Source organism: Martes martes (genome assembly GCF_963455335.1).
Source record: "Martes martes genome assembly, chromosome: 18".
Classification (NCBI taxonomy): domain Eukaryota; kingdom Metazoa; phylum Chordata; class Mammalia; order Carnivora; family Mustelidae; genus Martes; species Martes martes.
In genome coordinates this window covers 2606117-2629037 of record NC_137906.1, presented here as the reverse complement: position 1 = coordinate 2629037, position 22921 = coordinate 2606117, and the positions used below count along the sequence as shown (strand labels likewise).

The 22921-nt window shown below is 51.6% G+C and overlaps 1 protein-coding gene across 3 annotated transcripts in view; it reads left to right on the top strand.

The window, feature by feature from the left end:
- The window catches only part of AUTS2 (activator of transcription and developmental regulator AUTS2), a gene marked incomplete at its 5' end in the record, with an annotated part of 1085698 nt that overhangs the window by 1002022 nt on the left and 60755 nt on the right, over positions 1-22921 (top strand). For all 3 annotated transcript variants that reach the window (XM_080830209.1, XM_080830208.1, XM_080830210.1), the window contains one exon: positions 1941-1992. In XM_080830209.1, the coding sequence (XP_080686335.1) occupies positions 1941-1992 (52 nt within the window). The remainder of the gene's footprint in view (positions 1-1940; positions 1993-22921) is intronic.

Sequence of the window (22921 nt, the reverse complement as noted above, 5' to 3'; positions counted from 1 at the left end):
GGCCTCTCTGGCGCGCGCCCACGGCCCAAGTGCAAACAAAAACTCAGCCGGGAGCCATTTCCTTTCCTTACCCGTGTTTTCTGCATTTGGGGTGCAGTCATTTGTCGTTCTGTTTCTTTGGGCCAGCGAGACGCCTCTGAGTTAGCGGTCCCCATATCTGCGAGGATTATTTCGCTTTTAAGATGATTTCATTACTGGGCCTTTTTTTTTCTTTTAAACATATCAGCTGGAGTTTATTTTTTTCAGCCATGAATTTAGCATAGTCCTTCCAGTTTGAACGAAGAAGTGCTTTTTTTCATTCAGGAATGGTGACATCCTCTTTATCTCTGAGTTTCAGCAGGGGAAACTCACATTCCTAGAAACCTCGCTTGGTATCCCAGTGTAACCACCCTAGTCCTGTCATTTTTGCCTTCATAACAATCCTCTTGATTTGCTTAATGGATATCTTGTTTCCCTCCGAATGCCACACTTTTTTTTCCGCGGCTTATTTTTACGGGAAGCTATTATCGTATACAATTTAAATTTAATTACCTTTAAGATGTCAGGAAGGCCTTTGGCATATTTTCTATGCATGCAGAATTTTTTTAAAAGCTCTCTAGGATTTATTTTAAACTGTTTCTGCATAACCGTGTGCACAGGCCCACACTTCACTCCTCCACTCCTTTTTCTCCTGGATCCTTAAATTTTCCGAACCATCCCCGACAGGAGGAGGCTTTAAAGGAAAAAAAAAAGGGGGGGGGGAATCCTCATAATAAAAATATTTTATGTCTCTCTGTATCACTTGCATCGAGAACTAGAACACGTTCCCCAGATAGGCACAAGAATATCTGTTTCTCATCAACGTAGCACAGAGAGGCTAAATTGAGTATCTTCTTTGTCGCCCAAAGCCAGCCCCCGAGTCAGGCTATGTGCACTTCAGATACACCCTCCCCGTACTCCCAACAGTCCCCTCTGTATTTATCCAACATTCTATGCTTTGCTTTGTCAAAACATGCATCTCTATGTATAAAGTGTGAAAGGCGAGTGATTTACAAGGGCTGCATGGGAAAAACGGCAGAGACCCAACATCGCCATTGTAACTTTAAATGCAGATCCATGTTCGAATTATATAGTGGGGATGCCGATTTTCAGTTCAATTGTTTAAATCCTCTAGAAGTTCTAGAAATATTCCCTGCTTCTGCAACATTGCAGCATTCCCTCCAAACCAACTTCTGTTTATTTTCCAGCACATGAGTGTATAATTTACACTGGCTTTGCCCTCGCTGTTTAAACAGGCTTATTTCACTTTCCTCGAGCCCCTGTAATAATTAGAAGACAGGATTTCTGGAAAATGGAAAGGCTCTAGGGCTGATGGTAGGCATAAGTCTCGGGTTGTGGGCCGGGTCAGTTGGCTTCTGTTTCAACATCAAGGTCATCCTGCTTACTAGGAGGAACAGGGGTCTTGGGGTCATCGGGTGAATCTTTAAATTAATCTCTGGAAGCGCCAGTCAACACTTTTTAGTGAGGAAGGGCTTAACGTTAAATAATAGGCATTTCTGGTTTGTGAAAGAAAATTGAAAACCAGGCGTGTCTGCACATATCAAGGGAAAAAAGTGCCATTTCTAAAATAATGATCTATCAACGAAATTGCAAAATCGCTATGTGAATGAGCTGAATTGCTTTGTGTATCATCTCATAGAAATATGTTTTGCACAGATAATATGTCTAATAAGGACACTTTTTTTAAAATCAGGATTTTTCCCCCAGCACAGAGCGGCACTGCAGTCTATCTCCTGCAGTCAAACAGCACCACCTTGTGGACGGTTGGGGGAAGCGTCTGCTTTCCCCATCAGGCTGTTCTAAAAATGTAGTGAATTGATTGAAAACTCATGGTAGTGATGATGCTGATGGCAATATCTGTGACCATAATAACATTTTTTTCTCCCTTTCATGTTTTCCAGGCATCAGATGCCAGCTCTGAAAAACTCTTCAATACTGTTATTGTAAACAAAGGTAAGATACCTGAATTCCGCACAGTGCGGGGTTTGGGTTTTTGTCTCATTGTCATTGCCTAAGAAGTCCTAGTAAAAAACAGTCTTTCTGTTTTTCGTTCTGGAGCCGCTGTTCATATTTTGTGTTTTTGCTGGAGACAGAATCCGTTTGCTTCTGGGACGTATGAAGGAATGGTTTATTTTAACAGAATACACTGAATCCTTATTCAAATTGATTGGACGAAGAAATCACCATCTCTGTGACGTTAATGTAACGTAGGAAGCCGTGGTGGAGAGTAATAGTTCTCCAAATGCCTTAACTTCATTGTTACTTATCAACTACCCAGCAGTCAGAGAACTATAAACAGCTGATTTGTTCTATGGTCTCCAATTACCCGTGGGTGTTTAGTATGCACAGGATATGGCCATAAACCAAGCCTTACTCTGCTGTGGGCTTTCTGGAAAGTTAATAAACGAGCAAGAGGGCAAAATTTAAATACGTGCTATCCCATTAGTTTCTTCCAATCTGCAGTACGGACTAAGAGAGGCTAATGATGTAACAGTACATAAAGGGAAAACTTCTCTTAAATCATTGCCAATAGGTTTCTGGGCAGTTTTCATCTGTAGCAGTGTTGTTGGAAATAATGAAACGTAGGGGAGTCTCTAATCACTGGCGATACAGAGGTGTGTAATTTGGAAGGTGTAAGTGATATAAGCCGTTCTATCTTTTCCTCTTTGCCGTGGAACCTGATTGAGGCGCTGGCGTGGTGATTGCTAAGTGGAGGTGTGCTTTCTGGGGTCACCTCGGGTCTGTGGTTACAAGGCAGAGTCTCGGTAGCGCTTGAACAGAATTGGGCCTTCCTTCGTAGAGGGGCGACATTGGAAGCCACTTCCGACATCCTGTCGTGCGCCTGGGCTAGCATTTTTGCTAACTGGTTAGTAAGACACGTTTCCAAGTGCAGTAATTTTGGGCTCCCGGATTATTTTAGAATTGGAACCCACTGCAATTTAGAATCGTACGTTATGTTTGGCGTTCCCCTGAGGTGTATGTGCCGCTGTGATTGCCTTTCCTCCCAGAATTATTGTCACATTGAATTTTTATCTTTTTTATTGCATAATGGACTATTCTAGTTTTATATTTCATCATATTCTTTGATGGACGGAAAGTTTGTACCAATTTGTTATCCATAATGCTAAAAGCCCAATAAAAGAAGACGCGTGCAGCTCAGAGCATACAGTGCTTCTTTGCAAAAATGCCTAATTGTTTATTGCTCGTTTTGATGAGGGAAGAGGATGGGGTAGACCCTGGTGGATCTGGGAGAGAGCAGGGGGGCGGAGGAGGAGGAGGAAGAGGCAAGCAGGACAGGGCCCCAAAAGGTCTTAGGTGTCTCAGTGACCACTGGTTCCCTCCCTACCCGCTCCGGCACCTAAGCCGCCCATCCCTCTTCTGCTCTGTAGCTCTAAAAAGCTCTGGAATGTCTTTAACCTTCTCTGGGATCAGCCTTAGAGTGGGAGCTGGCCCTGGGACCTGCGTTCAGGCCCTCGCTGCCCTCCCGGAGTTGAAAGGCCCTCTTCAGGGAGGTTGAAGAGTGAGTGACGAGAGTCCCGCCCCCCAGCCCGGACGCCCCCACTTCTGTCCCCCTTCCCTTCCCAATCAAACGTTTCCCACATTCTTATTTTTGTTTACTTACAGAGTGTGATTTGTGGCATCTATTTGGTTGTGAATAGCCATCCCCCTGACAGGGTGCCTTTCTTCTGAGCTGCTTTTCTGGGGGTGATTTAGTTGCCTTGAAAGGATTAAGGTTTCTTTGTGTACACTAAAATCAACATAGGCTTTTTCTGAGCTTTGCTTGGGAAACCGTACACAAATAAGCATTTTAGTCGATGGCAGATTATTCCTTTGCCCCTTATTTCCATCAAAATGGCCTTTCTTTTCTCCTCCCGAGTCTCCCTTAATGCCTTATGCTAATTCCTGTTGGTAACATGAATGACAAGGGAGGTATCAATGCAAATCCAGGTGCTGCGAAGTCGCCTGGCTGGTCCCCGGCCCCCGCCCTCCCCCTGGAGAGAAGGAGATTAGGGGGGCCAGGGAGGGGAGAGAGCGTGGGGACAGTTTTGTTAAGGGGATTAGTATTCAGGCTGCTAAATATCAGGAAAACAACTTCAAAAAGCGATTCATTGTGGAGTGATAATGTCAATAATTGCTTCGAGACAGGTGCACGGAGTCTCGATCCGTGCTTGTGGGTTTTGCTCTGCTTTTACTCCGGGTGGTGGCAGGGTTCACCGGATGGATGGTGACGAGGCCTTCAAGGAACTGTCAGCTTCACGCACATCGAGTTCAAGTTCCCCTGCGAGGCGGCCGGCCTGCCTGAGAGTCAGGTCTCCCGTCTCTGTCTGGTATTCTGAGCCAAGAGCACCAAAAAGCATTTAGAAAGAAAGGGCGAATTTATACCCAGTAACAAACACTACTGGCAGATCCTTCAAGGCCTCGGCTGGTTGAACAGCCCGGGAAGAGGGCAGGGACGCGGGCACGTGCTCGCCTCCCCCTCCAGATGTTCAAAGCTACCTCTGGCCTCTCCCTCCCGGGAGCCCCACCGCGTTCTAGCCTTGGAGAAGCGTGGCTGTGAGCTGCTGGGGAGATTACGCTGCAGAGCCCAGTGGCCGGCCAGATTTGGTCCATAAAATTTCGCCGCGGGAGGGCAGTGCTAATCTCACAAGCTGATTGTGGTGGGGGCGGGGCGCGGTGGGGGTTGGGCGCGCCAGGCCGTGGGGCTGGGCAGTCTGGGGACCCGAGTCCCGCTGAAGACCCGGGAACCACGACTCAGGGCCTGTCAGTCTGCTCGTGAGCCTCGTTAGGTGACAGTTGTCAACCATCCCAAGATCCCCTGGTCTCTGGTGGGATCGGAAGAATGAGTTGGGAAGGGGGAGGGGCGGAAACAGCAGGTACACGGGGCTTCCTTTGACTTTTCTTGTATTGTAGAGTCTGTCCGGTTTGATAGAGAACGGGGGATGTTCTTGTGTTAGGGTGATCCGAATCACTGCTTTCTTCTGCTGCCTTTAATTTCCCGTCGTCAAACGAGTCAGTCAGACGGTTGCTCGCGCAGGCCACACGCGCGGTGAGAGCCGGCGGCGTCAGAAGAGCTGGGGAGGTGAGCCTCGGATCACAGGTTGTGGGGCTGTGGGCGTGCAAAAAAAAAAAAAAAGAAAAAAGGGTTTAACTTTAATCAAGGTCGTGGTTGCCTTATTTAATCTTTATGTGTTTAAGTGTTTACAGGATGTTCATGGGAATTTTATGAATCCTTCTGTCTTTGTGAGTCAGCCATCTGCCAAAGAAAAATTAATTTTCCCAGGGAGACAGACGTGCGCAGAGAGAGACTGACTCCTGGTCCGTATTCAGTTGGTTGAGCTGCTTTGGGGGCACCAGGATTCGAGCCCCAAAGTCTGGACCGTGGAACCTTCGGAGGAACCCTGCGGTCAACCCAGGGTCCCCTGTGGGTACTTACTGCCCTTTCTGACCCCGTCGAGGTCCTCCTCCCCCGGGTTTTGCCCCTTTGCCGTATGGTCAGAAATGCAGGAAACGAGGGCTTGGCGGTAGGGGACCACCTGGTCAGGATGGTCGATCTCTCTTGAACTCTGGGCGCGCCAGGGCAGAGCTACCTGAGGGGGAAAGCAGCGAAGAAGGGGGAGCCTGTCTGGGAGGCGGGTGTTCTCTGGAGCCCTCTGTTTCCGGGGGCACCAGCCCTGCTGTGGGTCCACGTTCCAGGCCAGGGAGAGACAGAAGACCCAGAACCTCTGCCCCGTCTAGGCCCCGGAACCCTCTTTCCCAGGGTCTCGCCTGAAGCCAAGGCAGGTAGAGCAGATGGGAGGTGGCCACAAGGGGACGTCACCCCACGACTTGCTCATCCCTTCCCTCCTTCCCCTTTGTCTCCCGTTGTAGTGTTGGGCCCTCTGGGGACGGGCATCCCCTCCCCCACCACCTGTTAGCGAGCTGGGCCCAGCCTAATGGAGGTCTTGGAAGTTCTAGAGTGGAGACTGTCCCGGTGGGAATGAGGCCCTGTGCTCCCTCCTGCTGTGAGCACCCAGGGTCTGCTGAAATGCCAAAGGCACACCCACCCAGCCTCCTCCTCCGTGGGACCCCAGCCCTGACCCCAGGTCAGCCATGGGAAATTCTGGTGGACACGAGCCCTCGGTGCTGAGCACCAGATGGAACACCGGAGCCTCCTTGAGCTCTAGAACTTGGGCTCTCCCTGACCAGAGCTGCTTTTCCTCTTCCAGGCCCTACCAGACTAGTGGACACACAGCCTGTGTGTGGGGTCGATTTTGCACTGAGGGTTTCCAGGGCGCACAGATGAGGCTGGAGCCTTGAAGTCAGTGGAGCCTTTTGGATATTTTTGGCAGTGTGGTTTTACCAGCAGCAGAGAAGGAAAACCTGTCTAAAAAGATTGGTGGAGGGGCGCCTGGGTGGCTCAGTGGGTTGAGCCTCTGCCTTCGGCTCAGGTCAGGATCTCAGGGTCCTGGGATCGAGCCCCACATCGGGCTCTCTGCTCAGCGGGGAGCCTGCTTCCCTCCTCTCTCTCTGCCTGCCTCTCTGCCTACTTGTGATCTCTGTCTGTCAAATAAATAAAATCTTAAAAAAAAAATAAAAAGATTGGTGGAGATTTGAGAAGATGAGGTGAGAAAGAAGCTAGTAGAGGTAGATTCTGCTTGGTGGGGTGAGGTTCGGTAGCTGGGCACCTAATAAATTCTTCAATGGCGACCGTCTCCCCTCATTCATTATGTGTAGACATAAAAGCAGAATTCTTTGGTTTGGTGACAGGGAAAGGTAGGGAAGAGTTCTGTTACCTCTGGGACCACCATCGGCTCTTAGGAAAAACCTATTCCCTAAATAGTCCTGTGCTTGCTTTTTACAGTTGACTAGGGGGATAGCTCTCTTTAAAAAAGCACAAATCAGTGTGGAGTTTGAAACCCGGTTATAAGGAACCTATGGAGAGATCGTCTTACAGTTTCTCGTGGTGTGTTGGGTTCAGGTGTAAGGCGGACGGGACAGAAGGGACATTTCCCCTGTGCAGAAGAGGAAACTGAGCCAATGTCAGCTCTGTGAACTGGTTCCATTTTTATAATGTCTTAAATCCTAGATAAGGGACCCACAGACCCTTTTTCTTTTTCTTTCCCTGGACCTGCTTTGTACCATTTCAGAGCAATTTCTTGGTCTTTAGGAGACGTCTGATGTGTGGGAAATTAAATACTATTGAAGGGTAATTGGTGCTTGATTCAGACAAAGGAGTTATGAGTGGTTGAGGTCCTCCTACCCTACGCTGCAAATAGCAGGCAATCAGCCCCTTTGTTATGGAAATTGACCTTCCTATAGGAGCCAGACTCTCACGTTACAGAATTTGTTGTATAGAATTATGCCTTAAAAAATTCTTGGAAACAGGTGCTTTCTCCAGTGTGTGTGAAACCAGCCAGGAAGGGCCTAAAAATACTGCACGTTGTGAGGAAAGGGTTTTCCTCTGGGTCTCTTTCCATGACCTGTTGACTGGCCTTGAGGTGGGGAGATGCTGGGTAGATATTGGACCCTGTCCCTGGAGTTTGAGGGAAAGGGTGGACGATATGCTGAGCGTGCACACTGGTCTCCGTGGTGCTTTTGGAGAACCTTGGAGAACTTTGACAGTGAGGCCAATCTTCCACATGAGAAGTAGGCCAGATCCTTGGGTCCCGCGCACCCCGGTGAGCTGGAGGGGATGACAGCGTCACCCATCCCCCCGTTCAGTCAGATGATCAAACTCCACTCTGATTCCCTTCGAGCTCACTGAAGATCTCCTCGCCTGCTTCGTCGAGCTGATTGCCGCCATCGTCTGAAAGAACTTTCTCCATACTTGGCAGTACGGGCCCAGAAGGCTTCCCGCTGCCCGGGCCCTCCCTCCAGTCCATTCACATTTAGGGTTTCTCTTCATTAATGCTGCAGTATTCGGTTGTCTCAGAAAGTGCAACACACTTGTGGGCAACTGTTGGGATAAAAAACACCACGTCGGCCCTGGAGAGTCTTCAGGGGAGCGGTTCCCTGACAAAGGGCCTCGGCACTGGTACGACTTCCAAGAAGAGGGCTCAGCCCCGGGCCTGCAGTTTCCTGCATGCGGGAAGCCTGTGGCCATGCCCCGGCCTCTGGATTATTTCTAGTTTCTGACAACTGCAGAAAAATGTTGTTTTCTCTGAAAATGTGTGTTTATTTAACTAGGTTTCTTTTTGCCTCACAATCTGGATTCTATCCAGTCAGTTACCACTCCAATTAACTAACAATTATTTAACATTAACAGTAATTACAGACGCCAGTTAAGCGCCTACAGATGTCAACTGTTAGCTTTGTACCTAATCACTCAATGAAATGGAGAAAGTTCAACAAACATCAATTAGCCAAGCAATTAGTATGAGTTAGGAAAGAGCATGTTATCATGTGTGAGCTGATTCAATTTATTTTATTTTGGCAGTAAAACACACACAGGCAAGCGGCAATAAGTTCCTCCGATAAGATAAAACGCTATTGTTTTGCATCTTACACGAGAATTCTTTCCTTTCCTGTGCACCAGTCAAATACACTCTTGCCTGGAATTTACTGAACAAACAGCATTTGTCTCAGTTACTCAGAAGGCCCGGCAGGCCCCGGGCTCAGGAAAGAGCTTCGGTGAACGATGGGCCCGGTGAATCCGCCGTGTGAGGACATGTCAGATTTCGGCAGAGACGACTGACTCCCACTCAGGGCATCTCCTCCGCGCATTTCCGATTCTCACAGGTTTATTCCTAAACCGACGGTGGAGTGAGCGCAACAGGGACGGTGTTAATTTCCCGGGGCCCGAACGGTCGCTCTGCTGTCTTCGGTTTAGCCCGGGGCCAGCGTCAGCGTGTTTCACCCTCTCGCCCGGCCTACGCTTTGGGGGGAAAAAGAGCTCTCAGTTGGAGACCTACTGTGTGAAGGCACCGACGACATGAAGACCCCCGGAGTCTCGATTCAGAGATTTCCACGCCGCCCCCGCGTCCCCGCCCCGCAGACGTGACTTCCGTCAGCTCACTGGGATGGTGCATTTCAAGGCCTAGTGGTGTACGGCGGCCCCAAAATCGGTGTTTGGAGATTCGTTTTACCTCCAGGTGGAACGCTGGCCCCCATAAGGGGTGGTGCCTCTGGTTCCCCTCCTAGAAACGATGTCTCACTAACTCTTGAAGCCCGTGGACAGGCGTGGAAGGAGCCTGTCTTTGGTGGGGTGCCGTGTCCGGTCCCTGTGGACGCTATGAGCAGAATTCTCCATTCGAGCGAACCTCGCAGCATTAACGGAATCCCGGAACTGGAACATCACGATTCTGCCTGGTGTAGCTTAGGGTGGGGAGCCCCCGTGGCCCGTGTGCTTTTTTGTTGTGACCCTCGTTACCCGCGTCCAGCACTACAGCAAATAGGGACCGTCCTGGCTGGCTCCTGAGGGATGTCTCTGCCCATCAGTCCATCGGGACTGTCCACTTCTGCGCATCAGGCCGCGGGGGGCTTACCAGCTTCAGTGTCAGCTGCGGGCCAGCTATGGTCTTCCTTGTCTTTATTCTGGGACCCGGCCCCAAATGGCAGCCCCCGTTGTGCCGATGGCTAGTCCTCTTGGTCAAGGGAGAAGAGCGGGGACAGACGCCTGGAATGCGTCTCCGAGTTTCAGCTTGGTGCTGGTTCTGGCCTCCTCCTTGGCCGGCACAGGTCCCTAGGGCTTCCTCCACCGCGCTGTCCCGGGCTGTCTGACGTGCCCGGGACGTGGGGAGGATCCTGCCCTCGGTGGGGGAGGGGCTCACCCAGGCCTTCCCGGTGGCCCGGGTGTCCCCCAGGCACAGCTCGTCGTATGGCCGCTTCATGGGCGCAGGGCTCCCCTTGGGACATCACTGATGTGCTCCCCTGGGATAAGACCATATTCCTCCACGTTTGTACCCGTCCCCCCCCCCCCCCCCCCCCCGCTCCTGTGCCTGTCCAGGGACCGATCTGTACCTTCAGCCAGATTTTATTAGAAGTGACTTCGGGTTTTCAAGCGGGGGCACTTCCCTAGCAACCGATAACACAGGTACGAGGCCCAAATCTGCACGGAGGCGGGAGGGGGGCCTGTTAATAAGGAGGAGTGTTCTGTGGGCGCTCACATCTTCCCTGACCCTCGTAAACCTTGTCTCATGAAGGAGGAGGCTGAGAGCACATCATCGCTTTCTCTGAGAGCCCTTCTGGAGAGGGCAGCGTCTCAAGTGTGCCTGTTAATAGACTCGTGTGGGAGGCGGTTATATTTGGATGCCTTTAAAAGCCACTTGGAAAACATTTTCCCCCTCTTATCTATCACCTTTCACATCTCTCAGCAGAGTAACACTAAAAACCTAATTTTAGCCAAGATTACATCATGTTCTCATGATCTGTGTATGGCCGGGAGAGGCTTTTCCATAGTAAAGCTCCTCTCGCGGAAAGCCCAGCCACGTCATTCCTCTCGTTCCGTGTCAATCTGTGATTTCTCCAAGCGCCGACGGTCCTGTGCTAGGCTCTGTGGGCTCCTCGCCCAAGCCTCCTTGGTGCGTGAACTTGGTCCGTGAACTCGGTCTGACAGGGAGTCCTCCCCTGAGATCAGATGCGTCCGCTCGCTGTTAAGTGGGTGACGTCACTGTCGCTTCCTTCCGGGGGCTGAGCTGGAGGCCTTGAAATTAGGCCTTTCGTTCACCAGCGGCGGTGGAGCGCCTGCTCGGGAGATCCGGCAGCGGCCAGGTCACGCCAGACCCACGACCCCGACTGCAAGAGCTTAAACATAGTTCACGGCTCCAAAAGATGCTTCATTAAATGGCGCAATTGGAATGAAGCCACTCAACTAATTAAGGAAAAAAATAACAACCTTAATAAGACTTTCTTAGGAGGAGAAGGCGATCCAAGATGAGCCCTCCGGGGTCAGCAGAAGGTGTCCCCCTTTCAGAGAGGCCACAGATTTGCCGACTTTTGTTAAACTAAAACCTACCCCTTTGAGAATTTCATTTTAAAAACCTATTCGGTTGTGGCATTACTTAGGCCACCGCAGAGGCTGGGGGAGCATTGTGAAGTTCTGGGTACTGCCTACCAGTCGGGCCTTTCCCCCCATATTTTCCCATTTGGATTCCGCTGCTCAAATCTCTGCCGCACCCGCATATCGCAAGGGGGTCCGGAAGTCGGCCCGGCACTCACGGCGGAGTCCGACTGCTTATAACCGGTCCGCCTTGGTCTTCTCGTTGGTGACATGAGAAAGTTGGATGGACTCCAAGATCCCTTCTAGGTCTAAAGGCCAAAGTTTGCCTCCAAGTGCTCTGGGTCTTTCCAGAGCCCGGAGCGTGTGTCGAGGGCATAGGTGTCCCCAGGTGGCTGTGAGTGGGATCGTGGACACGCGTGTTTGAAGGGAATGGTGGCTGGTGGCCGATGCTGTGACTTCAGTCCCCAGCTTGTGAGCAGGAACGGGGCAGGGCACAGCTCTGTCCTGTCCAGGAGATTCTGTCTCTGAGAGAGATCTTAGAGGTAAGAGGGGGCGAGGCTGGGGGGGCGGGCGGTGGTAAGGAAGAGGGGAAGGGGTGAGGCCCAGCCTGCCACGGTTTGAACACCGGCGGGCAGGTGTTCCCTTCCGGCAAGTCTGCACCTCGGGTGACGTGACACGCCGTCTGCTGTCATAATTATTTATGTGAAGAACTTGGGCGCCGGGTTCCCTTGTCCTTGACCTCTCGAGGGGAAAAGCCGACCATTTCCAGGGATTGCTGTGGGTGGCTGAGGGGACAGGCAGGGGTCAGCTCCCAGAGCGAGGCCCTGCCTGAGGACACCCCAGGGGCAAGCGGCCGGGCGGCTTGTCTTTCTAGGAGTGACTCACTTTACCAGCTTGAAGGGAAAAGGGGTGGGCCGTCCTGGATAATGGAGGAGGAGTCGCCACCTCGCCACTTGTCTTCCGCTGTCAGCAGACTCTGGCCTGACGCGGTCTGACTTCATGCTTCTCTTTTGTTGGGAGGAGATGATCGCGGGGACCTCGTTGGTGCGAGCACACTGGTCGTTTCTGGAGTTTAGCTAGATTGGCACTTGTGAACAGGTATGAGGAGCTGGGTTCATTCTGCGGCCCCCAGATCTGTCTTGTGTCCCTCACGAGGACTGTCTAGAGTCTGAGAGCGCTGGGAAGGGAGAAGGTCACCAGTGACCGCTCAGGGTCTTAGAGGCCAATTTCCTGGGTTAGAAGCAGGGACACAGCTTCTGTGAGCTCTGGTCGAATGTTCAATTCTAAGCTAAACTCTGTGGTTTTGGGTTCTGTAGCTGCCATAGGGCCACGTCACCCTGGGTAGTGGCATCTTCCCAAGACCTTAGACATCAAATCAAAGTGTCCTCTGCTCCCATGGAAAGGAGAAGCTCCTGATTTCCATAGGTGGCTCAGGGACAGCTGGTCAGAGCCTGGTTGCCCGTTGCCACTGTGGCCTCGTTGGCCACGGGTGGCCGATTTTTGCCCGAATCCCTGTCCCCCCTGTGCCATGGGGGACCGCACTCCCCAGATCGCACTGATGCTCGGGCTCACGCCCGGGCCAGCCGCCTGCCTCCTCGGGGCCCCTCGGGCTGGCGGCAAGACAGCTCTGATGCCTCCCCCTTCTGTTTTAGCTCCAGGACAAACTCGAAAACTGCCTACTCTCAGGTTTTCTTGGCATTTTAAAAGTTGAGGCCGACTTTCCGAGCCTTCTCAGCATCCTGCCACGTATCGTATCTTATTCAAATACCCTAATTGCCACTCGGGCTTCTCAGCCGCTCATCATCCCAGCCCCTAACTGACAAAGTAGAGCTTCACCTGAGGGCCTCATTATGCCTGCTGCGTGTGCATCGGGCCAAAAATACCTCCACAATACCTGCCCGACACCCTGGGCTTCCGAGTGACAAATAATTGGGTGAAACAAACACGGGACGTCGAGCAGCTGCCATCGGCGCGGGCGCGCAGGGGGGTCGGCCTGGATCATGTCACAGCGGATCTTTGAACAGCGGCTTGTGCTGACACCAGAGAATGACAGCTTTGGAAACGGCACACTAGTTCCTGCTGCCAGTGAGGCCTCTCGTGCACGCCGTGACAAGCAGCTGTCATTTCCGTGCAGGCGAACAGCTGACATCCCGCAGCGGGGTGGGCGGGGGCAGGCAAGCGGCCGTGTTGGGAGGGCAGGTGAGGCTGGATGGTGCAGAGAAGCTTCTCGAGCTCAGGCGACCATCAGCAGCACAGGCCTTAAAACACAGCACGCCTCTGCAGGTCTTCTCGTGACTCCTTTGGGACCCCTCGAAGAAAGGGTGGCAGAAACCGTGTCAGCTCTTCCCAGACAGCAGCAGGGGCATGCGGGCAGGGGCAGTGCCCAGCGCCCCAGCCCGGCGTGGCTCCAGATTTCACTCAGAGAATGCGGACCCGCCCTCCGCCCTCCTCATTCTCCTGGTGTGTGGTGGATTGGGCCTTTTCAGACCCAGGGCTGAGTTTACAGAATATGGAAAGGCAGAGTCTCTGCTGATCGGAAACTCACTAAAAAGGAGTGGATCGGATGGGATTCGGGGACAGCACGGGGTCTGGACCCGCGGTTCTCCAAGGGTGGTCCCTGGACCAGCCCTAGCAGCACCCCTTGAGTAGTAGTTAGAGATGCAGAGTGTCCTGTAGAGCTGGAAACTCCAAGGGGTGTGGCCCAGCGGGGTGTTTGGAACAGGCCTGAGGGTGATTCTTGGCAGTGAGGTTTTCGTGAACGCTCAGATGGTCCACAGAGTTCCTCGGGGAAATCCATACTCTCCTTAAATAGGGAATAGGTCTCTTCATTGTCGGGCAGCCTTTTTACTTATGTCTGACACCAGAGGCACCAGATCTGTTGAGGGTCACACTGTGGACCCACTGTGGGCCTCAGCTGTGCTCTTGTCGTGGATTTGCAACTTTACCCTCTCGGCTGGGACACAGACCTCCTCGTGTGCAGGGTGTCTGGCGGGTGCTAGGCCTGCAGTTGGGGCTGTATTATCAAGGGAAACGTTCTTGGTATAATGGGGTTTGGAGCCATGACCTTGGGCCAGTGTCCTCCTGTGACCAGCCAAGCTAACTTGCTCAACCACTTCTCAAAGACAAACAGTTCTCTCCAGTTCCTGGTTGGCCGATGCTTCCTCGCAGATGCCCGCCTGCTGCCTGTAGGAAGGGTTACCACGATACAAAACACACATAACCTGGGTAGGCGTGCCGTGATTACCAGTAACTGTTTGCTCAACAAAGTAGCGTGCGAGTTCTTCATTACGCTACACCGGCCCGGATCATGAATTAATGGAGAGCCGTGTTCGTGGAATTAATGGACAGCAGTGTTCGGAAATCTGCTTTCCTTTCTGAGCGAGATACTGTAAAGTTTTAAGGCTGTATAATTCCATTTGCTACACTGGATTACCCCCCCCCCGAAATGTGATACCCTAAGAGGTTTTCCGCAGGTCACCTAAATATGAAAGCTTTTCTAGGTGTCCTTGGAGTATAGACCTCTTCCAGGACTAGGAGTGTTCAGGTAGTGGTTCTCAAACCTTCGCCTGTCTTAGAATTGTCTGGAGGGCTTGTGGAGGCGTGGACTGCTGGGTCTCCCCGCCCCGAGCCCTGAAGCATAAAGAACATCAGAATGAACCCGCACGTATGCCGTTACATGCAGCGGCGTGTCTACCAGGATTCTGCCACGCTGGTTTTTGGGTGATAAGGATAGATACGGCAGCATCTGTGCCCTCTCCCTTACTGGGAAGTATTTTAAAGCTCGCGTCACGGATCGTGTCAGCCCCTTCCCACGTTAGCGGCATCTGTTGAAATAAGTTTTCTTGCCTCACGGCCTTCTGTTATCAGACTAACCAAGTACCGTAATTTCGCAGTGAGGAACACCCGTTCTCAATGCCATCTCCCCGATTGTCCCACGAGTGTCCTTGTACGTGATGTGTTCCCGGCAGGGTACAGACCAGGGTCACGTAGGACTCGTCTGGGTCTGGAGCCATCCGCCTCTGCCCAGCGTCCCGTCTTTCTCAAGTCGGTGACTTGTTGGAAAAACCAGGTCAACGGTTTGCACACCGTTCCCCATTCTGGAAGCCCTCGTGGCGTCATTTAGTTTATGGCGTTGTCCCTCGATTTTCCTGTGAGTGGAAGTGGCTCCTAGAGCTTTGACTAGATTCACGTCACCTTGCTGGCGAGAAAACCCCATAGGCAATGTGGTTAGCCGCGGGCGGCCTCACTTCCAGGATCCACAACGTCCGGATGGCCAGGTTCTGGCGATGCCAAGGTCAGTTTGGGTCGTAGCAGCCCGATCCCTGCGCGGCCAAGTTCCCCATCGTTCATCCTCTTTCGTCTAATGGCCTCCCCCACGGACGGTCCTTGCCTGATCCCGGGTTCCGCTGGAGATGGCAGAAGGGGACTCTTCTCCCGAGCCCTCCTGTACCAGCTGACACTGTCCCGAATAGCGGAGCGTGACCTCCTCGGCTCAGCTCTCGGGTGAGCCCCAGATACAAGCAAAGGAAGGGCGAGGAATGCTTAGTTCCTCCCGCGAAGTCGGGAGTTCTCAGAGCGGGGAGGTGGCGTCCTACCTAGTGTCCTGTTAACATGCCCACACCCTTCCGGGTTCGCATTTTTCTTAAAAGAGACTTAACCCATGTTCTGAATTCACTGAGCATTTTTTTAAAGCGTTTATTTATTTATTTGACACAGAGGGAGAGATCACAAGTAGGCGGGGGGGGGGGGAGCAGGCTCCCCGCTGAGCAGAGAGTCCGATGCGGGGCTCGATCCCAGGACCCTGGAATCATGACCTGAGCAGAAGGTAGAGGCTCAACCCACTGAGCCACCCAGGCGCCCTTCACTGAGCATTTTCTTACTGTGGTTTGTGGTTGTTGACGGAAGAGACAAAAGGTCTGAAAATTAGAACCTGGAAGAGTGCAACATCCAGTGAGTTTGGGATTTTTTTTTTAAGATTTTATTTATTTGACAGAGAGAGAGAGACAGTGAGAGGGGGAACACAAGCAGGGGGAGTGGCAGAAGGCAGGGAGCCCAGTGCGGGTCTGGATCCCAGGACCCTGGGATCATGACCTGAGCCGAAGGCGACACTTAAGGACGGAGCCCCCCCGGCGCCCCCATCCAGTGCGTTTATACACGGAGGTGTGTGAACTGAAAGTCACCCCTGCCCTTCGAAGCTCGGCTCAGATGCCGCGGCCTGCAGGAAGCCCTCGACCTTCCCAAGATTTGTATCCTCGGTGCATCCTCTGCCTCGAGCTGCAGGCGCCGTCTTCCCCGCTCGGAAGCCGCCCGCCACCCACCCCACGGCGGCCACAAAGGCGCTTTAATACAGTAGGGCTCCGCTTCTGTCTGGTGAACCAAAGTGAATTAAAATGTAGCATCCTAAAACGTACTTAAACCTCGGAAATGACGTTATAACAGCGAGTCTAAGTGCCTTGATGAAAGGAGGTAAGGAAAAGCCAACATCTTCCTGGATCTAATCAGCTCATTTGGCGTTATCAGATCATCGGGCCACCCCGCCTGGGTAATTTCAGGACAGGAACAGGAGGCCGTCCGCATAAATGGCGCCTACGGTGCACCGCGGATTTTCCTGTGCTGCCTTGTTAAATGTATCCCGAGGCCTACCCAAGTAGGTATTTTCCACTGTGTCTCCCTCTCATGAATAAATAAATCTTAAAAAAAAAAAAAAACAGCAACAATGACAACAAAAATACAAACAACAGGTTTCGCCTGGCTGCTTTTTCTTCAGGGACTTAAATAAGCCTCTTTGGGGCGCCTGGGTGGTGCCGTTGGTTGAGCGTCTGACTCTTGTTTTCCGCTCAGGTCACGATCTCACGGTCCTGGGGTCGAGCCCCGAGTGTCGAATCCGCTTGAGATTCTCTCTCCCCTCCCTCTGCCACTCCTGCTCCTGCTGTCTGTATGTCTGTCTCTCTCTCAAATAAATGGATACATCTTTTTTTTTAAAGATTTTATTTATTTGACAGAGATCACAAGTAGGCAGAGAGGCAGGCAGAGAGAGAGGAGGAAGCAGGCTCCCTGCTGAGCAGAGAGCCCCATGCGGGGCTCGATCCCAAGACCCTGGGATCATGACCTGAGCCGAAGGCAGAGACTTTAACCCACTGAGCCACCCAGGGGCCCCTAAATGGATACATCTTTTTAAAATAAAAACCAAATAAACCTTTTTGACGTCTTTCCCTCCTTCCCTTCTTCTTTTCCTGCAAAATACCTTGCGTTCACATCTCTTTTGAGTGAGCCCTAGGGGTGACGGGGTGACTGACTGTGCAGCCCGGGACACTCCTGCGGGTGAAGCCGACTGCTGTTAGTAATGACTTTGGGACAAGAGGCCTAACCAGGGACCGCCCATGCAAATGGGGGGAACGGTCCTCCTAGTGATCATTCACGGCCTTTCAGTGCCCAAAGTGCCTTAATCCAGGCGTCATGGGAGCGAGTGTTTACTGAGTGTCCCCTGTGAGCCAGGCTCGGTCCTGACCGCTTTACAGGGGTGACGCGTGGAGTCCCCGCGGCACCCTGCCGGGGTAGCTGGCATCAACACCATTTTCGCTGAGGACGCGGCCGAGCAGGCTGCCCCCGAAGTTCTCCAGCGGGTTCGGCGCCCTCTCCCCACTCCCAGCTGTGCCAGCCCCCAGCGGTCAGGCCGTCCTGGAGGTGTGAGCAGTTTCCCGAATGTCTGTCCGAACCGCAAGGAAGGGACGGTGTGAGCAGGAGTATCACCTTCTAGAGGAGGTGTTTGGTTAGGGTTTCGAGGCTCCAAACGGCTCCTTAAGGGCAGCAAATACCTAATCCTTTTCTCAAACAGCTGGTGGGGCCTGGTCCGGGCACACAGGGATGACCCCGGGCTGCACGGTTCTCCGAAACGCAAACTGCGTAAATCGGCAGTGGAAAAGCCGGTTCTGCCCCATAGGGCGAAATGCTGAGGTTTTTTCCTGATGCTTTTTCTCACTGCCCTGGTTTCTCACTCCTGGACGTGATTGAGGAAGGAGTCAGCTTGGTGACGGGATCTGCAGCCACCAAGTTCTCGATCTCACCGAGGAAATGGGGCTCGGTCTAGGGATCTCTGAGCTCAGTCCTCTCCCGTCTCCCGTCCCGTGTCCCAGCTCTCCCCTCCCCCTCTCCATCCCTCTCTGGCTAAGCAGCCGTCGAAAGGCTTTCCTGCCAAAATCCGAGCCGTTACCCCATGCAGTTAATTGATTACAGGCAGATCCAAAGTTCAACACGAAGCCTTTTTTTTTTTTTTTTAAATTTTTAAATGCCATCACGCGGATGGGGGATTTACTGAAAACTAAACTTACTTTGTTTGCTGTCAGATTCACAAGACTCACAGAGTTTGAGGAAGTGGTAAGTCCTCGCGCTGCCTCAGGGAACAGGACGGTAGGACAGTCAGGTCATTCACGCTGGGCTTTGTCAAAGTCACAGGTCACCCCAGGTCAGTCTGTGGGGATGATGCGGGGAAGGAAGGACGTGGCTGATCCCTCCTGCCCGACAGAGCTGCCCCAGCCTCACAGTTGCCTTCCCTCCGAGGACCGGCCCTTTGTGGTGTTTCTGCAAAGGGTTGTGGAGGGGAAAGAGGTTGTTGGGATCCTTTTATTGTTTGTGTTTTTAACACTCAACCCCGCCCCCCGACACACTCCTACTCTCAGCCGGGTCTCTGTCTCCTGTCCTCATCCTCGCCTCCAGACGTCTCCCATGAGGAATCCCATCTCTCCTCTATTTCTCACCCACTTTGTGAGCCTCCTCGGAATCCCTGCTGGGCTTCTGCTCGCTGAGGGATTCCTTCTAGAGGGTTCCCCACTCAGTGCCCCGAGGCAGCACCGCTTGTGGCTCTCCTTTGCTGAGACAAGCTTGGTGCAAAGAGCTTCCCAATTCCAATCCAAGCTCACGTCGCTCAGGTAGAGGGCGGGCCCCGTGTCAGGCGAGGCTTCGGAGAGGCACCTTGCGCCTGGTGAGGTGCAGGGGTCTTTCGTAAGAGCAGTCCGCCAGGCAGTGCCTCCGAGCTGATGCGCAGCTACGAGGGTCATCAGGCCTCTCCAATGTCATGACGCCTGAAATCCCGACTCTTCTGGTTGAAAACATCAGCCACTTACACTTTTTGGTCTCAGAGGTTTTTTGAACCTTGAGTTATCCAAGAATAGTAATGGCAGCGCCATTAGCTGAGCCCCAGGTCTGTGCCAAGGGGTGTATTGGTATGCCCTTGACCAGTAGGTACGTGCGCGTGCTAATGGGAACGGGAGCCCTACAGGGCTGTTAGTGTCCCTGTCCTGAGGATGCGCAGAGAGACGACCTGCCACACGACTGCCGTGCCATGAAGGCGGAAGGTCGAGCAGGAATGCGTCCCTCCCCTCCCTACTCCCGTCTCGGACACTGTGCTGGGTACAACACCCAGGGACGTGGCTTTGCTCTTCCCAGCTCCTGGTGTCACGGGGCACCTGGGGGTTTGACTCTACAACTGTGGGACCATGTACTTTCTTTCTCGCTTTAACTTTTCCTCCACATTTTTTCCATTTTTTTCTCATGTTGCAAAATTGTGAATTTGCACGAAAATTGAGGAGCGCATTAAATACGCGGTGTGCCTTTCCTGTGGACCCCTCCCCCCCTTCCTTGACGCTCACCACGTTGCTCTCTCTCTCTCTCTCTCTTTTTTTTTTTTTTTGTAGCTCAATCAGGTCCAAGTTAAAGGTGTGGGCACTCTTGAGTGTTCATTTCCTGCCTAAGCTCCATAACACCCCATATCTTAGAAACTTAGCTGGAATTTTTTCTGAAGTTCAGATTGAACTTTCCTTGATTATCTCTGAAATATTTGGGGTGCACGCGTGCACGGGTTTAAGGAGTGGGCTTTTCTCTTTTCTTTTCGATTATCCGATCAGGGTCGTGCATTTGGTCCATCTGTCCCTTGAGCCTCTTAAAACCAGATCTAGAACCCCACCCCTGGCTTCACCCTTGCACACGCCTTTTTCAGTTTTTCAGTGACTTTTCAAAGTGTCCAGACTGGTTGTCTTGAAGGGTGACCCTCCGTTATGAGTTTCCTCATCGCCCCTTTTTAAATTGATAAATATTCCCGTTCTCTGTCCACGTCTCCCTCCCTTGAACTGATGACTCCAGTGTCCCTGGCCCTTTGTTTTGGGTCCTTGGAAGTGGCCGCCTTGGAAAGAGGCCACCCGTGCAGAAACCATGAGGTGTTTGTGGATGACGTGTCCGTCATATTGGATGCGCCGTCCAGGGGACTTGTGTGAGTTTTTGGAGCTCTGGATTCCATTGGAACTTTAGGAACTCTTCCCCCCCCCGCCCCCACACACCCCTTTTTTTCTTTTTCAGAGATTAATTTGTAGTTGCCCATAGGCCTGAAACTGGCAGACCGCTTAAGGCATAATCTTTTCATTAAAAAGGGATTTAACTAATTAGACTTGACTAATCAAGCTGACAGGTTAATTGATAAGGAAAGTGGGGCTCAGGACCCTTAAGGCAGGAGTGAGTGCCCATGACATTTGTACATCAGTCTCTGTGACGACTTTTAAAATTTTTCTCTGTGTGTGTGTATCCCTTAACAAACCCAAACATAACTTTCAAATTCTTTTTTTTTTTTTTAAGATTTTATTTATTTGACAGATCACAAGTAGGCAGAGCAGCAGGCAGAGAGAGGAAGGGAAGCAGGCTCCCCGCTGAGCAGAGAGCCTGGTGTGGGGCTCCATCCCAGGACCCTGGGATCATGACCTGAGCCGAAGGCCGAGGCTCAACCCACTGAGCCACTCAGGCACCCCTGCCTTTGGAATTCTTAAAAGATCTGTGATATAGCTGTGGGTTTCCGATCCCCAGACCGTGGCGGATTTGAAGGAACTTAAAGTGTCAAGTCCTTAAATGTTGTTTTATTTATTTATTTATTTTTTAATTTTTGAAAGCCCAGCGGGCATGGACAGTGTCCTCTTATAATTCGCTTTTACAAATTAACTTTTGATTTCAGCTTATTTTTTCTGTTTAATTCGTTCTAATGTAAACCGGAATGTTGGTTAAAACCAGTAATTTGATGACTTGTCCGAATTAGAAGGACGAGTGTCCCGAGGTGGGGGAGGTAAGGCTTGGAGTTGAAAACAGATTTCTTGAAACCCCTGCCGTGGGTGATCCCTCCTCTACCCCTGGTCCTGCTAACAAGAACTGTTTTCCTCTTAGAACTCTTGCTTGAGGTTTCTGTGTTCATACACATGCTCGCTGAAAAGAACATGGTGGCCTCTTTGGGTTCAGAGTCTCACAGTTAAACTGGGGGACATCAGGTAGCCTGCCCAAAGACCTCAAAGATGGGGCAGTCACCTGATCATCACTCTCCATGGGCACTTGGAGGCTCAGAGAGGCTGGAAAGGCTGGAGAGGCTGCCCAGGGCTGGGGGCTGGCAGGTGGCACACCTATTTTTGACAGAAGACCCCAGAGCCCGCACACTCACCCTCTCTGTTGAAGACACACAGCAGGTGTTTTGTCCTCGCACAAAGTACTTCGGGGGCATTTAAAGGACATTAAGAGCTCAGGTTTTCCCCCCCCCAGAGAAACTGTATTTTAATTTACCTTTCTGTGTTGTAAAGAAAAAAATAAAATACTCCTTTAGCCGCACTTTTGTTTGTACTTTCCACTGCAGAAACTTCTCTCGTGCATCCGAGTTGCGCACAGGTCGCTGGCTGCATGAAAAATCAAGGTGTTAGGAGCCATCACCTAGAAGATAAAATTTCAGAGATAAAGATCAGGCACCCCTGAAACTACCATTTTGTTCATAGACCTTCTGAGGACGTACTGAGGCAACTTCTCTCATAAAGGGGAAAGTGCCTGTGATTTTGGAGGAGGATGTATTTTGGGGTCTTTTCAGATGTTTTCGTGCGTACTTCGATCCGAGATTTGGTTCCATATCGGGTTTATAACCCTGTGGATGTGGAAGGCTGACGTCCTCACCGGATTCTCTGCGTAGAGTAAGCTTAACGAAAAGCAAACGGTCCTGAGAAGTAAGCCATCGGTCTCTCTTTTTGGAAGGAAGACCGGTTGCGTTTCCATCTTGAAATTCTTTGTTAGGCCCTACACACCAAAATGTGATGGATAGGATTTAACCAAATGGGTCGTTTTCCAGAACCCTGTACGTTCCACAATTCGTCGCCTCCAAGACCGGGTGCACCACGGACGTGCTCGTGTCTCTGCGGGGTACGGAGGGAAAACGACCACTTCGTCAAATCGCTGTGTTCGTTGCAAGACGTGTGTGTATTTCAGAAACATTAAAATGTGTGTGTGTGGGGGGGGGTGACAATGAGGAGAATGATGTCTTAGAAATGAAGAACTGTGGTACATACGTGCGGCATGTTGCATCACATTTTATAATTTGTCTACTCGAACTGTGATTTATAGATCTTTAAAGAAAGAGCGCAAAGAGGGTGAGCCTTTTAGTAAGAGAAATGACCTTCCCTCCAAGACAGACCAGATTAAATTGGACTTGGGAAATGCTTTACCCTTTGCCTCTAGGGTAGACCCTTCTTGGGAGCAAGTGCTCCGGCAGAACAGGAGGGGAGACCCATCGTCTGCCCCTCAGAAGCCCGTTGGAAGTGTCATCAGCTTGGAACGCTCTACTGGCGAGGACTGTCACGCCCCATCCTAAGAGGATGCCTTGAGTAGAACGGAGATGAGAGTGGCAGGCCCTTAATCATTTTTAATAAGAGCAACCGTTTAATGGAATTATGTTGTAAAAATGAGTGAGGTTTGGGAGCGATTCTCTGGTCCCCGCGCTCTGTCGTGACTGTCAACACCAAATGCACTTTTACTCTGCCAACTGCCTGAGGGTTTTCCATTTGGCAGACTTCACGTGGCGAATGATAAAGCAGTGACAGTCCACGAGAGTCCTAACTCTGTCGCTGGTAGGGATCGATGTCTCCCAGTGAGGACTGTTGTGATTTCAGCCAAGACTTTGGG